We start from the raw sequence: 17,724 nt of genomic DNA, 5'->3' as shown, positions 1-17,724 counted from the left end.
GTCAAACTACTCTTCATTTTAGTAACAGTGTTGATATATAAATCATGTACCTCAAAATTTGCCCTTTTAAAGTGTACAATTAATCAGGTTTCAGTATATTTACAGAGTTATGCAACCATCACCACTATCTAAATTTAGAACATTTTCATCATCCCCAAAAGAAACTCCATACTTACTAGCAGTCACTCTCCATGTTCCCCCACTCCTCCATTCCTGAAAACCATTAATTTATTTTTTGTCTTTATAGATTTGGCTACTGTGGACACTTTGTATTAGGGAATCATATAGTATGTGGTCTAACTGGCTTCTTTGCTTATTAGCATAATATTTTCAAAGTACATCTATATGGTTGCATATATCAGCAGTTCATTTATTTATTTTTTATTTTATTTTATTTTTTTTTAAATAATACACAATGTATTTATTTATTTATTTATTTATGGCTGTGTTGGGTCTTCATTTCTGTGCATGGGCTTTCTCTAGTTGTGGCAAGTGGGGGTCACTCTTCATCGCGGTGCGCAGGCCTCTCACTATCGCGGCCTCTGTTGTTGCGGAGCACAGGCTCCAGACGCGCAGGCTCAGTAATTGTGGCTCACGGGCCCAGTTGCTCCATGGCATGTGGGATCTTCCCAGACCAGGGCTCGAACCTGTGCCGTCTGCATTGGCAGGCAGATTCTCAACCACTGCGCCACCAGGGAAGCCCTCATTTATTTTTATTACCAAAAATATTCCATTATATGAATAAACCATATTTTATCTACTTATCAGCTGACTGACCTTCTGGGTTATTTTCACTTTTCGGCTATTATGAATAATGCTGCTGTGAACATTCATGTACAATTTTTTGTGTGCTCATTATGTTTTCACTTCTCTTGAGTGGGATTACCTAGGAGTAAGTAGAATTGCCAGGTCAACTCTATGTTTAACTTTTTGAGGAACCGTCAGTTTTCCAAAGTGGCTGCACCATTTTAAATTCCTACCAGCAATGCATGAGGGTTCCAATTTCTCCTCTTCCTCACTAACATCTGTTATTGTCTGAATTTTCAGCTATCTCAGTGGTTTTAATTTGCATTTCCCTAATAACTAATGATGTTGAGCATCTTTGCATACACTTATTGGACATTTATATATCTTTTGTAAAGAAATGTCTATTCCAATTCTTTGCCCTCACTGCTGTGGCCTCTCCCGTTGCGGAGCACAGGCTCCAGACGCGCAGGCTCAGCGGCCATAGCTCACAGGCCTAGCCGCTCCGCGGCATGTGGGATCTTCCCGGACTGGGGCATGAACCCGTGTCCCCTGCATCGGCAGGCGGACTCAACCACTGCGCCACCAGGAAAGCCCCTCTTTGCCCATTTTTAACTGAGTTGTCTTTACTGTTGAGTTGTAAGAGTTCTTTATATATTCTAGATACAGTATCAGACATGTAAATTGCAATAGCAGTTTTTTCAAAGAAATACACTTTAAATCTGAAAGTTTATGTTTTAAATTACAGTGTACTAAATACATATTAATTTTACTAATTTTTTCTTTCTCCTATATACTTTGATAATAAGAAGTTTTTAATATTTTGACAAAAATTTCGAAGTCACAAAGCAGTAATTTTTCCCAGTGATTGTTAATATTAAGATCACCTGAACAGTAATTTTTACCATCCCACACTACCAGGCAAAACAGGGCTATCTGCAAATCTTTAATTTGAAATACACATATATAAATGAAAAAAATATATATAAAATACATATAATTATACACATTATAATAGAGGTTTTATTATATATTAATGTAATATTATATATAACAACATATGTATAAATGAAAGACATTCATTTATGTTATACTAATATAACTCAAATTCCATGAAAATGGACTGAAAGGAACAAACATAAAATATGTTAACATGGGAATTTAGCCATAATTAGCATTGATTAACCTAAATAAGCCATCACCTTTTACCTATTCGTTCTTTTTCCTTAATAGATGTATTTATATACAAACATCTCTATGGCTAAATATTTAGTACTAAAAACATCTTAAAAATGAAAGGATTTGTCCGTTAGTTAAGGTCAGTTCAAATGAAAGCAGAGATACAAAAAAGTGAAACAACAGAAGCAAAGCAAGAGCAAAGGTGCTTCACCAGAAGTCTTCATTAAGAAAATATACTTTATTTTATATAATTGATGCTATATTCTTCTAAAACGTTCTATACTTCTTCAATATTAACAATATCAACAAAATGCATTACTTAAGCACACATATGAACCATGTGCTATTTTAAGAAAACCAAATATTTTTTAAAATTTTACTTACTCTTAGCCACTCTACCATATTCTCTTCAATTTCACTATCAGCAGAGATGTCTAATATAAGACGTCGTGTCAAATGAGCTTTGTGATATCTCATAAAAACGTCTTTGTTTTGTACATATTTAAGTACCAAGAGCTGTACAGAAAAAAAAGTTACTTTCAATTTACATACATTCTTAGCCATCCCTCTCATTTAGACCTTTCTACATCCCCAATTGTCAAAATTCAGAAATTTATATAAGCAAATACAGAGGTTTACTAAATTGCCCATCTCTGAAAAATAACCAGTCCTGAAATACTACAATACTTTAATACTTTAGAAGTTAGCAAATTTGAGACTGTAACCAAATAACCTTTTAGTTCTTAGAAACATTAATTTTTGAGATTTAATATAAAATGTGATAAAACTTTACATGAAAATCAATGGTTCTTCCCCATTTTTTTCTTCTACGTTTCTTCTTCACTTTATTCTGACACTAATCTTCTCTCTAACCACCCCCCACTCCACCCCCCCGCTTTGCTGGCTGCACCATGCAGCTTATGGGATCTCAGTTCCAGGGATTGAACCTGGGCCCAGCAGTGAAAGCAGTCTTAACCACTGGACTGCCATGGAACTCCCCCCTCTAACCCTCTTTGTCTATACTTTCTCTATATATTTACTTACTAATTTTTTCCTCTTTGATGTGATGTCCTTGGCTTATATTACAATAACAAGCAGAGACAAATAAATATGAAAGCAACTAACTTTTTATCTACATTCATTTATCCCTAGCTATCTATTTTGGGCTCTCACAAAAAGAAAGAAGTGAAAAACTCCTGGTCTCTCAAATATCATTCCAAATACCACCAGCTAGCTCCATTTTCCCTTTTTTTGTCCTTTAATACGAGCTAGAATTTAACTGACTTTTAAAAATAATCAAGAAAGGGGAAGAATTAAATACTATTTCCCTTTCTGGCAGCTACAGAATAGAAATTTTCAGTAAGAAAAATAACTGCTCTATAGAGATCTTGCACTGGTAAAATTTCATAATATTAGTTGCTTAGAGACATACGTTAAAAAAAAAAAACTGAGGCTATCACAGAAAGCCTTATAAGCAAAACACAAATTCGAAGATAATTTAAAAATTTCAAGTTAAAAAAATTTTATGTACCACTTCTTTAAGCTTTGCTTCAATCTCTTCAGAGGTTAGTTTTTTGCTTAATGGCGTTTTTCTTAGCAACATGTCACAGTAATTGGCAAGCAGCTCAGGGCATTTTGATTCAGGCTGAGTTTTTAATCCCACCCTAAAAAACAAATTAAAAGCAGTTGATGAAAATGACTGAATCTGCAAATATTTTTTCTAAAGCCAATTTTTCACAGATTTCTTATGTTGTATAGATCCAGTGAGACTAGGGTAAGCAAGTCTACATCTAGGGTGCATAGTTTAAGGAGGCACTCACTCTTAGGTTCCCATAAGTGCACTTGGAGAACACTGAGAGTGAGACCTCCTTGTATTTTGTAACCTATGTGCCACCTTGCCTCACTCTAGTGGCAGCTTTGTCAATGATCTTTAAAAGATTTTATTAAGATGCTTCTAAAATAGTTTTGAAAAACTGTGTAAATCCTTGCATATTTATAAGTTAACACTTAAAACTTTTTTTTTTAAAGCACTCAGTGCTCAATTTATTTGCAAGATGTCACACAAGTAGCATTCTCCCCTGTTTTTCACGATCTGATTCAGAACATCAATCAATTTATGTTAAAACTGTTACTTCACTCTTTGTGACATATCAAATGTAACCTAAATTTCACAATGATATGACATATATCATCCTTCATTAAAAACTGTAAACAAACTTTCCTTAAACAATGAACTTACATCTCTATTTCACTTTCCTAACAAAACTTTAAAACGAGTGTATCGTATTTAATGTTTGAAAGTCTTTCATTTATTCTTTATCCCACTTCTCTAAACTATGTAAATAAATTTAAATTCAACATTTTAAAACTTCTTATGTATAGATAAAATTCAACTGTTATCAGAAATGAGTTGTCCAAATTATTATAAGTACACGACTTAACAAAACAACATAATTATATTGTGTGTGTATAAAACATATGCACATGCAAAATTTTGTCTATGAAGTGGATGAAACTTTTTTCCCCTCCCAATTATGAATGCAGGAAATCATCAATTTTACTTCTACTTTTTGTATTTGTAAATTTATGTCTTTTCCCTAAAAAATCTTATTCACATTAAGTTAATAGATAGGACTAGAAGAAGTTTTTCTTATAATGTTACTCAATTCATTGAGCACCTCCTGAGTTATTTGCTAAAAAAACATATACTGATCTAACAAAAAAAAGTTATTTTTTAATAATGGATCAACTTAGCCAACAATTGTGTTGAAAGCAAATAATTAGAAACCATTTTGCAAAAGGATATAACATCTAGTCATTAGAAATTCATTTTCTGTACAACAATACCAGTATTTCAAAATATTCCTTTCTTACACGACTTGGAGGCATTTTACAATTCAAGGCACATACCATAGTAAGAATGAAGAGAGATATGCCTTTCTTTACAAAATAGGGAAGAGTAATTCTGGAAAGGAGAAGTGAAAGGAGAAACTGCAATACTTCCACCAGAGGGATCAATTTCAGAAAAAAGTAGATGTGGAAATTGAGGATTTAGAAAGTGATTTCCTTAGAAGTATCTACACTGGCATACTCTTGGGAATTCTTTCTGTATCCCTCGAGGTAGATATAGCAAGTCTAAAGACCACTAACTTACTTCATAAGAATCTATCCATCTCCTCCAATCTATTCACATTGACAATACCTAGCTTCTATATGAACTTCTGTAATAACTGCAGTGGTCTAATCTCCTTTCCTCCAATTCAACAGGTTGAGAAGACAGTTTTCTTTTACTGTTGTTTCTTTGGTATTGTGTCATTCCCCCGATCTCTGGCTTTTTGTGTTTTGTTTTGTTTTTTTTCCAGTTTTTAGCTGTTTTACTATGATGTACCTAGGAATGGTTTAATTTGTAGTTATCATGCTTGAGATTCAAAGAGTTGCTTGAATACAGAAATTGGCATCTTTTGGCAATTTGGAAATAGTTTGGTCAATAGCTCATGCCTCCTTTTCCTTTCTCTATGATTCCAATTACATATTGCTATAGATATTTTATGTTTTCTCAGGTAACAATTTCCACCAATTTGTCTATTAATATGCATTACTTACTCATTATTATTCATGACATACTTAAGATTACTGAGATATAATTCACATACCATACAATTTATCCATCTGAAGTGTGTAATTCAATGTTTCTTTAAAGTATATTCACAAGGTTGTTCAACTATCATCAAAATAAAATTTTAAACATTTTCATTACCCCAAAAACAAACCCCATACTCATTAGTAGTCAAATCTCATTTTCCAGCTATCCCTCCCTCCCAGTCCCTAGTTATAACTAATCTACTTTCTGTCTCTATGGATTTCCTTATTCTGGACATCTCATATAAATGGAAGCATACAATATGTGACCTTTTGTGACTGGTATCTCTTACTTAGCATAATGTTTTTGTGATTCATCCAGATCATAGCACATATCCATTCATTCCTTAAAAAAAATTGTCCTTTTATCATGGTCAAAAGATTTAGCATATTAGCCATTTTAAGTGTACAATTCAGTGGCCTTAAGTACATTCACAATGTTCTGCAAATATCATCACTATCTATGTCCAGAAATTTTTCATTATCCCAAATAGAAACCCTGTACTCATTAAACAATAACCTTCCATTCCCTCCTATCCCCAGTTCCTGGTAACGTCTATTGTACTTTTCTGAGTCAATAAATTTGCCTATCCTAGATATTTCATATAAGTGTAATCATAAAAAATTTGTCCTTTTGTGTCTGGCTTATTTCACATCTCAAGGTTTCACTCAAGTTGTAGCATGTATCAGAATTTCTTTCCTTTTATGACTAAATAAAATTCCATCACATAGATATACTGCATTTTGCTTATCCATCATCAGATAATGGACATTTGTGTTGTTTCCATTTTTTGGCTATTAAGAATAATGCTGCTATGAACATTTATGTACAAGTTTTTGAGTAGATATATGTTTTCATTTCTTTTGGGTATATACCCAGGAGTGGAGCTGATGGGTCACATGTTAACTTTATGTTAAACTTCTTGAGGAACTACAAAACTGTTACCACAGTAGCTGTGTACCAACTATAATGATCCCAATATCTCTCCACATCTTCACCAACACTTGTTAATGTCTTTTTAATTTTAGCCATCCTAGTGGGCGTGAGTGATATATTACTGTGCTTGAGTTATTAATCTTAATTGTTTTAAAGTCCTTATCTGCTAACTCCAATAGTGGGATCACCTGAGAGTCTGCTTCTGAAATTATTTTTCTCTTAGTTGACCATAAATTTCTCTGCCATCACAGGACTGTAAGGTACTGAATACTACACACTGCATATAAAAGAATCATGAAGGGGGAGAGGGATAAATTAGGAATTTAGGATTAACATATACACATTATTATATATAAAACAGATAACCAACAAGGATCTACTGCATAGCACAGGGAACTATACTCAATATTTTGTAATAACCTACAGGAAAAAAGAATCTGAAAAAAATATACATGTATAACTTAATCACTTTGCTGTATACCTGAAATTAACACAACATTGTAAATTAACTGTACTTCAATTAAAAAAAAAAAAAGAATCACAGAGGCACCAGACTAGTTTATTTTCCATTACAAACAAGACACATATATTTGCTGTCTACAAGAGACCCACTCCACACCTAGAGACACATACAGACTGAAAGTAAGGGGAAGGAAAAAGGTATTTCATGCAAATGGAAACCAAAAGAAAGCTGGAGTAGCAATTCTCATATCAGACAAAATAGACTTTAAAATAAAGACTATTACAAGAGACAAAGAAGGACACTACATAATGATTAAGGGATCGATCCAAGAAGAAGATATAACAATTGTAAATATTTATGCACCCAACATAGGAGCACCTCAACACATAAGGCAAATACTAACAGCCATAAAAGGGGAAATCGACAGTAACACATTCATAGTAGGGGACTTTAACACCCCACTTTCACCAATGGACAGATCATCCAAAATGAAAATAAATAAGGAAACCCAAGCTTTAAATGATACATTAAACAAGATGGACTTAATTGATATTTATAGGACATTCCAACCAAAAACAACAGAATACACATTTTTCTCTAGTGCTCATGGAACATTCTCTAGGATAGATATTATCTTGGGTCACAAATCAAGCCTTGGTAAATTTAAGAAAATTGAAATTGTATCAAGTATCTTTTCCGACCACAACGCTATGAGACTAGATATCAATTACAGGAAAAGAGCTGTAAAAAATACAAACACATGGAGGCTAAACAATACACTACTTAATAACGAAGTGATCACTGAAGAAATCAAAGAGGAAATTAAAAAATACCTAGAAACAAATGACAATGGAGATACAACGACCCAAAACCTATGGGATGCAGCAAAAGCAGTTCTAAGAGGGAAGTTTATAGCAATACAAGCCCACCTTAAGAAGCAGGAAACATCTCGAATAAACAACCTAACCTTGCACCTCAAGCAATTAGAGAAAGAAGAACAAAAAAACCCCAGAGTTAGCAGAAGGAAAGAAATCATAAAAATCAGATCAGAAATAAATGAAAAAGAAATGAAGGAAACAATAGCAAAGATCAATAAAACTAAAAGCTGGTTCTTTGAGAAGATAAACAAAATTGATAAACCATTAGCCAGACTCATCAAGAAAAAAAGGGAGAAGACTCAAATCAATAGAATCAGAAATGAAAAAGGAGAAGTAACAACTGACACTGCAGAAATAAAAAAAATCATGAGGGATTACTACAAGCAACTCTATGCCAATAAAATGGACAATCTGGAAGAAATGGACAAATTCTTAGAAATGCACAAACTGCCAAGACTGAATCAGGAAGAAATAGAAAATATGAACAGACCAATCACAAGCACTGAAATTGAAACTGTGATTAAAAATCTTCCAACAAACAAAAGCCCAGGACCAGATGGCTTCACAGGCGAATTCTATCAAACATTTAGAGAAGAGCTAACACCTATCCTTCTCAAACTCTTCCAAAATATAGCAGAGGGAGGAACACTCCCAAACTCATTCTACGAGGCCACCATCACCTTGATACCAAAACCAGACAAGGATGTCACAAAGAAAGAAAACTACAGGCCAATATCACTGATGAACATAGATGCAAAAATCCTCAACAAAATACTAGCAAACAGAATTCAACAGCACATTAAACGGATCATAAACCATGATCAAGTGGGGTTAATTCTGGGAATGCAAGGATTCTTCAATATACAGAAATCAATCAACATGATAAACCATATTAACAAATTGAAGGAGAAAAATGATATGATCATCTCAATAGATGCAGAGAAATCTTTTGACAAAATTCAACACCCATTTATGAAAAAAACCCTGCAGAAAGTAGGCATAGAGGGAACTTTCCTCAACACAATAAGGGCCATGTATGACAAGGCCACAGCCAACATTGTCCTCAATGGTGAAAAACTGAAAGCATTTCCACTAAGATCAGGAACAAGACAAGGTTGCCCACTCTCACCACTCTTATTCAACATAGTTTTGGAAGTTTTAGCCACAGCAATCAGAGAAGAAAAGGAAATAAAAGGAATCCAAATCGGAAAAGAAGAAGTAAAGCTGTCACTGTTTGCAGATGACATGATACTATACATAGAGAATCCTAAAGATGCTACCAGAAAACTACTAGAGCTAATCAATGAATTTGGTAAAGTAGCAGGATACAAAATTAATGCACAGAAATCTCTGGCATTCCTATATACTAATGATGAAAAATCTGAAAGTGAAATCAAGAAAACACTCCCATTTACCATTGCAACAAAAAGAATAAAATATCTAGGAATAAACCTACCTAAGGAGACAAAAGACCTGTATGCAGAAAATTATAAGACAAAAAAAAAAAAAAGAATCACAGAGGCACCAGACTAGTTTATTTTCCATTACAAACAAGACACATATATTTGCTGTCTACAAGAGACCCACTCCACACCTAGAGATTCAATGCAATCCCTATCAAACTACCAGTGGCATTTTTCACAGAACTAGAATAAAAAATTTCACAATTTGTATGGAAACACAAAAGACCCCGAATAGCCAAAGCAGTCTTGAGGACAAAAAACGGAGCTGGAGGAATCAGGCTTCCTGACTTCAGACTATTCTACAAAGCTATAGTAATGAAGACTGTATGGTACTGGCTCAAAAACAGAAAGATAGATCAATGGAACAGAGAGAAAGCCCAGAGATAAACCCACACACATATGGTCACCTTATCTTTGATAAAGGAGGCAGGAATGTACAGTGGATAAAGGACTGCCCTCTTCAATAAGTGGTGCTGGGAAAACTGGACAGGTACATGTAAAAGTATGAGATTAGATCACTCCCTAACACCATACACAAAAATAAGCTCAAAATGGATTAAAGACCTAAATGTAAGGCCAGAAACTATCAAACTCTTAGAGGAAAACATAGGCAGAACACTCTATGACATAAATCACAGCAAGATCCTTCTTGACCCATCTCCTAGAGTAATGGAGATAAAAACAAAAATAAACAAATGGGACCTAATGAAACTTCAAAGCTTTTGCACAGCAAAGGAAACCATAAACAAGACCAAAAGACAGCCCTCAGAATGGGAGAAAATATTTGCAAATGAATCAACTGACAAAGGATTAATCTCTAAAATTTACAGGCAGCTCATGCAGCTCAATAACAAAAAAATAAACAACCCAATCCAAAAATGGGCAGAAGACCTAAATAGACATTTCTCCAAAGAAGATATACAGACTGCCAACAAACACATGAAAGAATGCTCAACATCATTAATCATTAGAGAAATGCAAATCAAAACTACAATGAGATATCATCTCACACCAGTCAGAATGGCCATCATCAAAAAATCTAGAAACAATAAATGCTGGAGAGGGTGTGGAGAAAAGGGAACACTCTTGCACTGCTGGTGGGAATGTGAATTGGTTCAGCCACTATGGAGAACAGTATGGAGGTTCCTTAAAAAACTACAAATAGAACTACCATATGACCCAGCAATCCCACTACTAGGTATATACCCTGAGGAAACCAGAATTCAGAAAGAGTCATGTACCAAAATGTTCATTGCAGCTCTATTTACAATAGCCCGGAGATGGAAACAACCTAAGTGCCCGCCGTCGGATGAATGGATAAAGAAGATGTGGCACATATATACAATGGAATATTACTCAGCCATAAAAAGAAACGAAATTGAACTATTTGTAATGAGGTGGATAGACCTAGAGTCTGTCATACAGAGTGAAGTAAGTCAGAAAGAGAGAGACAAATAACATATGCTAACACATATATATGGAATTTCAGAAAAAAAAAGTCATGAAGAACCTAGGGGTAAAACAGGAATAAAGACACAGACTTACTAGAGAATGGACTTGAGGATATGGGGAGGGGGAAGGGTAAACTGTGACAAAGCAAGAGAGAGGTATGGACATATATACATTACCAAAAGTAAGGTAGATAGCTAGTGGGAAGCAGCCACATAGCACAGGGAGATCAGCTCGGTGCTTTGTGACCGCCTGGAGGGGTGGGATAGGGAGGGTGGGAGGGAGGGAGACGCAAGCGGGAAGAGATATGGGAACATATGTATATATATAACTGATTCATTTTGTTGTGAAGCTGAAACTCACATACCATTGTAAAGAAATTATACTCCAATAAAGATGTTAAAAAAAAAAATGTGTGTTCACCCTTTGTTCTGCTATGGCAGAAGCTGATCACTTTAATCTAATCAAACTATTTTGGTTCAAGGATGGGTTGTAGTTTTGGTAAGAATCAGTCTACCTCTGGTTACCCACTTAATCTAAGGAATGTCCCTCCTGGGCTTTCACTTGAGAGCCTAGTTGAGTTTTGTCATTCTAGTCCTATGTGACCACCAAAAGCTCTACTGTCCCCCAGCAGTACTGCTCAGCCTGAGCGAAACCTAGATTCTCAGTTACTTTTTTTCAGGGAAACACAGCTACAAAGCATCAGCTAATTTCTGAAGGTTCTCTCTCATTTCTATAACATTCAAATATTTTGTTCTAGTTCCTTCTGTAGTTCTTTGATAATATTAAATGACTATTTCCTAAATTTACCTGATTTTCCTGATTGTTCTCAGTGGAAGCACTGGCTCACCATGAACTACTATATTCCTCCTCAGGAGTGACTCTCCTAAATAACCTGGATGATACTAGCAGCTTTATTCTTCTCGAACATTACCTCTACCATCTCCAACGGCCACAACACTCATGTTCTGCTGCCTGAAGCATCTAATAATACTCATTTTATTCCACAGAAATTTTCTACTTAATCTGGAGCTAAAGACAGGACCTGGTCACCTTAGAATAAAAAAAATAAAGAGAAAGTAATCCCCACTTCTGGGAATTTAGACTGTAGAAACATATAAAATGGCAAATGTACAATATTATTCACTGGAGCACTATTATTAGTAATAGCAAAGTATCAGAAAATATTTAGTGTAGAAATAAAGGATCAATTAAATAAACTATGCTATATGTACCAGACATAACACCATACTGCTATTAAGAATAACAAAGTTATGAAAAAAACTAGAGCTAACATACTAATCAGGAATAAGACAAGGATGTCAACATTCACCACTGCTGTTCATCACTGTGCTAGAAGTTCTATCTAGAGCTAGAAGTTCTAATTAGAGCAATTAGGCAAGAAAAATAAAGATATCCTAATTGGAAAGAAAGAAGTAAAAGTATCTCTATTCACAGATGTCATGACCTTCTATATATAAAGTATTAAAGAATCCACAGAAAAGCTACTAGAGCCAATGACTGAATTTATTAGCAAAGTTGCAGGGTACAAGATCAACACACAAGAATCAGTTGTGTTTTCATACGCCAGCAATGAACAATCCAAAAGGAAATTATATAAACAATTTTATTTATAATAACATCCAAAAGAAAAACATACCTAGAAATAAACTTAACCAAGGACATGAAAGCCCAAGCAGAGTAAAAGAGCCATCCTTGCAGGGCTGCAACTTTGCATGAGTTGTCAGAGCCACTAGAAAGGCCTAGCATCCAGGCATCAAAGACCAAACAGATAAGGGGAGTGTTGACATGAAGGAGTGGCCATGTATGGAGTATGAGAGAAGAGACCAAATAGGTAAGGAGGGTGTCCAGGCAAGGAGAAGCTACAATGGGAGGCATTAAGGCTCCAGTTGGATGAGGAAGGCATTCATGTAGGGGGTGGCCCAGTCTGGGGAGTCAGAGCCTCAGCAGGGTGAGGAATGCATCCACAAAGAAACAAGGCCAGGTATTATAGTTGTAAATGCATATGTGTACCTTTAGCTTGTCCACTGAGAGGCTCTAGGAGCAGTGACACCACAACAGCAATGAATACACCTAGCACCAGATTTTGTCCACTAAATACCAACGTCCACTAAAAGCAACTAGAGCTTTTTGAAAAAATGGCTAACCCTGAGGCTAGGCAAGGGAAAGTACAAGATGAATCCAGAAATCTTCACATCCCAAAAAGAAAGAATTTACTTTAAAAGGACCCAGAAACCAGCTCCCATTAGTGAAATCTAGGATAATCTAAAAGTCAAAACAAAGAATAAAAGTAAATTATGGGAGTTCCCTGGTGGTCTAGTGGTTAAGATTTGGTGCTTTCACTGCTGTGGCCCGGGTTCAATCCCTGGTCAGGGAACTGAGATCCTGTAATCCATGCAGCACAGCAACCCACCACCCCCACCAAAAAAAAAAGTAAATTATAACCCACTGAATAAAAATAGTAAACTATGAGTTCATACTGAGATGATAAATCAATGTACGAACTGAAAATTTAATGAGCAATGATGGGATCTTTACAGTTTTAAAGTACCTGTCAAAAAATACTTAATTACAAAAAGAAAAAGAATGAGTGGAGAAGTCTGGCATACACCAACTTAATCAGGTAATCAAACTAAACTAAATCAGTACTGGGATAAATCAAAATCATGCACCCTCCCTCAGATAAGATGCAATGACGGAAGTCCCTGGTGGTCCAGGGGTTATAACTCCATGCTTTCACTGCTGAGGGCCCAGGTTCAATCCCTGGTCGGAGAACTAGGATCCAGCAAGCCATGTGGCGCAGCCAAAAACAAGATTCAATGAGAATAATAAACTTTCACTTCTGCCAAAGATGCAAACCTGAATCTAATCATAAAAAAACATCAGATTAACTCACACTAAAGGACATCCTACAAAATAATTGGACTGTAATCTTCAAAATGTCAAGATAATGAGAGTCAAAAGAGAGATAGTTCCACACCAAAGAAAAAGGAATATAAGAACTAAATGCAACACATGATTCTGCAATGGATCCTTCTGCTATAAAAAATACAACATGGTCAATAAATTTAAAGGGATCTGAGGAGTAGATGGTTATTATGCATCAAAGACAATTTTCTGACTTTGATAGTTGTATTGTGATTATATTTGTAGAAAATATACACTAGTGTACTTGGAATAATGAGCAACTTACTCTCAAATGGTTCCAGAAAAAAAAGTTTTAATGTATTTCCAAAGAGAAAAGGATAATAAACTTACAACTATATGTACGTTATTTCGACAACTGAGAAGAAAAGATTCCTTGTAAAGCACCACTTCACCAAAACTACAACTAGATTAAATTAAAAATTTTGAAAAGCCTGTGTCTATTAAAGAAATCGAACTTGTGATCAGTACCTGCCCACAGAGAAAACTCCCGACCCAAAGGGTTTTACTAATGAATTCTACCAAACGTTTAAGGAAGAAGTAATGTCAATTAAACTAATTCTTTTAAAACATACAAAAGGAGGGAATAACTCTCAGTAATTTTTGAGGCCAGCATAATCCTGAAACCAGAAAAGGACAAATATCAAAAAAATGAAAATTGTACAAGGCACAAAGGCCAGAAAGAAAATGGTAAATCCACAAATATAGACAAAAAATATTTAACAAAACACTGGCAAATTAAATCCAGGAATATATAAAAAAAATAATACAGCAAGACCAAGTAGAATTTAGCCAAGAATTCAACCTTGGTTAAATGTTTTCTTAAAAAAATCAATGTATCCTGAAGAATGAAAATGGAATTGAAGGAATCAGGCTCCCTGACTTCAGACTATATTAAAAAGCCAAAGTCATCAAAACAGTCTGGTACTGGCACGAAAACAGAAATATAGATCCATGGAGCAGGACAGAAAGCCCAGAAATAAACCCATGCACCTATGGTCAATTAATCTATGACAAAGGAGGCAAGAATATACAATGGAGAAAAGACAGTCTCTTCAATAAATGGTGCTGGGAAAACTGGACAGCTACATGTAAAAAAATGAAATTAGAACACTCTCTAACACCATACACAAAAATAAACTCCAAATGGATTAAAGACCTAAATGTAAGACTGGACACTATAAAACTCTTAGAGGAAAACACAGGCAGACCACTGTTTGACATAAATTGCAGCAATATCTCTTTTGGATCTACCTTCTAGAGTAATGAAAATAAAAACGAAAATAAACAAATGGGACCTAATTAAACTTAAAAAACTTTTACATAGCAAAGGAAACCATAAACAAAATGAAAAGACAATCCACAGAATGGGAGAAAATATTTGCAAATGAAGTGACTTGACAAGGGATTAATCTCTAAAATATACAAACAGCTCATGAAGCTCAATATCAAAAAAAACAAACAACCCAATCAAAAAATGGGTAGAAGATTTAAACAGACATTTCTCCAAAAAAGACATACAGATGGCCAAAAAACACACGAAAAATTGCTCAACATCACTAATTATTAGAGAAATGCAAATCAAAAATACAATGTCACCAGGCAGAATGGCCATCATCAAAAAGTCTACAAACAATAAATACTGGAGAGGGTGTGGAGAAAAGGGAACCCTCTTGCACTGTTGGTGGGAATGTAAATTGATACAACCACTATGGAGAACAGTATGGAGGTTCCTTGAAAAACTAAAAATAGAGCTACCACATGACCCAGCAATCCCACTCCTGGGCATATGTCCAGAGAGAACCATAATTTGAAAAGGTACATGCACCCCAATGTTCATTGCAGCACTATTTACAATAGCTAGGACATGGAAGAAACCTAAATGTCCATCAAAAGAGGAATGGATAAAGAAGATGTGGTACATATATACAATGGAATATTACTCAACCATAAAAAAGAATGAAATAATGCCATTTGCAGCAACATGGATGGACCTAGAAATTATCATATTAAGTGAAGTAAGTCAGACAAATATATGATATCACTTATATGTGAAATCTAAAAAAAATTAATCAAACTTATTTATAAAACAAAGAGACTCACAGACTTCAAAAACAAACTTATGGTTATGAAAGGGGAAATGTGTGTGTGGGGGGGAATAAATCAGGTGTTTAGGATTAACATATACACACTACCATATATATATGGTATATATATATATATATATATATATGTATATATATAAAATCAACAGGACCCACTCTATAGCACAGGGAACTCTACTCAATATTCTGTAATAACCTAAATGGGAAAAAAGTCTGAAAAAGAATGGATATATGTATATGTATAACTTAATCACTTTGATGTACACCTGAAACTAACACAACATTGTAAATCAACTATACGTCAATATAAAATAAAAATTAAAATATAAAATCAACAGGACCCACTCTATAGCACAGGGAACTCTACTCAATATTCTGTAATAACCTAAATGGGAAAAAAGTCTGAAAAAGAATGGATATATGTATATGTATAACTTAATCACTTTGATGTACACCTGAAACTAACACAACATTGTAAATCAACTATATGTCAATACAAAATAAAAATTAAAAAGCAGAACTGAGGTTTCCCTTAGGTTTCTTTCTGAGAAGAAATTCTGCCCAAAGATGTATAATAATTCCTGCCCAAGAATTTCCAGACTGCTAGCCTGCCTTACAAACTTTGGATTTGCTAGCCCCCACAATTACATAAGCCAATTCCTTTAAATAAATCTCTCTTCTATCTCCCCACTCCCCTCCCCTAAATCAGTGTATTTCACCACATCAAAAGAATAAGGAAGAAAAACCTTCTGGTCATTTTAACACAGAAAAAGCATTTAATATGTCAACACCCATTCATTATCAAACTTTCAGAAAATTAGGAATAAAAAAAACCCAATTAAAGGCATCTATGAAAAACCCTCACCTAACTTTGTACTTAATGACAAAATATTAAGGCTTTTCCCCTAAGCTTGCCAAAAAAGGCAAGGATGCCCACTCTCACTACTTCTGTTCAATACTGTACTTATGATCCTAGCCAGTGCATCAATCCAGAAAAAGAAATAACTGGTATAAAGATGAGAAAGGAAGAAATAAAGCTGCCTTATTCAAATATTATATGATTTTTAACATAGAAAATCTTAAGAAATCTAAAAAATAACTACTAGAACTAATAACTTTAACAAGGTAACAGGAAGTAAGATCAATATACAAAAATCAACCATATTTTTATATACTAGCAAAATACCAGAATATCAAAAGCACTCAAGGAAAAAAAAGAACAAAGTTATACCAGCTGACTTAAAGACTTACTGCAGAACTATATTAATCATGGCTGTTTGTAATGGCCAAAGGATACCCATTTAATTCAATGGAATAGAATAGAAAGTCCAGAAAAACATACATATTTTTAAGTCACTTGATTTTTCACATAAGACACTAAAGCAACCCAGTAGGGAATGGGAAATATTTCCAACAAATGGTGATGAAACCACTTGCTATCCATACAGAAAAGAAAAAAATGAAATTTAATCCCTAACTTACACTATATGCAAATATCAATTTAAGGTGGCTCTTAAATGTAAATATGAAAGCTAAAAATTATAAAGCTTCTAGAAGAAAACAGAAGGTTATCTTCTTGTCCTAGTGTCAGAGGTTTCCTAGACAAAACACAGAAAGCAAAATCCACAAAAGAAAAGCATATATCTTACAAAGGACCTACATACAGAATATATAAGAACTCACAGCTCATTAATAAAAAGGAACAACGCAATAGAAACAAAACAGGCAAAAAATCTGAACACTTTTTAAAGAAAATAAGAGTACCAAAAATACCAAAAAAGTGTTCAATATCAATAGACATGAGGGAAATGGGAATCAAAACTATACTGAGATAATACTACATACATCCAGAATGACTAAAATTAAAATGACAACACTAAACACTGGCAAGAACGTGGATTAAGTGGTATTCTTATACTTT

At 34.5% G+C, this 17,724-nt stretch overlaps 1 protein-coding gene across 1 annotated transcript in view; it reads right to left on the bottom strand.

Annotated features, from left to right (window-relative positions):
• Positions 1-17,724, bottom strand: part of CUL5 (cullin 5) — a 104,034-nt gene that overhangs the window by 7,967 nt on the left and 78,343 nt on the right. Inside the window, exons 12-13 of the mRNA XM_007447212.1 lie at positions 3,455-3,587; positions 2,308-2,439 (exon numbers count right to left, since the gene is read on the bottom strand). Of these exons, the coding sequence (XP_007447274.1) occupies positions 2,308-2,439; positions 3,455-3,587 (265 nt within the window). The remainder of the gene's footprint in view (positions 1-2,307; positions 2,440-3,454; positions 3,588-17,724) is intronic.

Source organism: Lipotes vexillifer, unplaced genomic scaffold (assembly GCF_000442215.2).
Source record: "Lipotes vexillifer unplaced genomic scaffold, Lipotes_vexillifer_v1.1 scaffold1725, whole genome shotgun sequence".
Classification (NCBI taxonomy): domain Eukaryota; kingdom Metazoa; phylum Chordata; class Mammalia; order Artiodactyla; family Lipotidae; genus Lipotes; species Lipotes vexillifer.
Note: the sequence above shows the minus strand (reverse complement) of the source record. Positions and strands in the feature narration are given on the sequence as shown.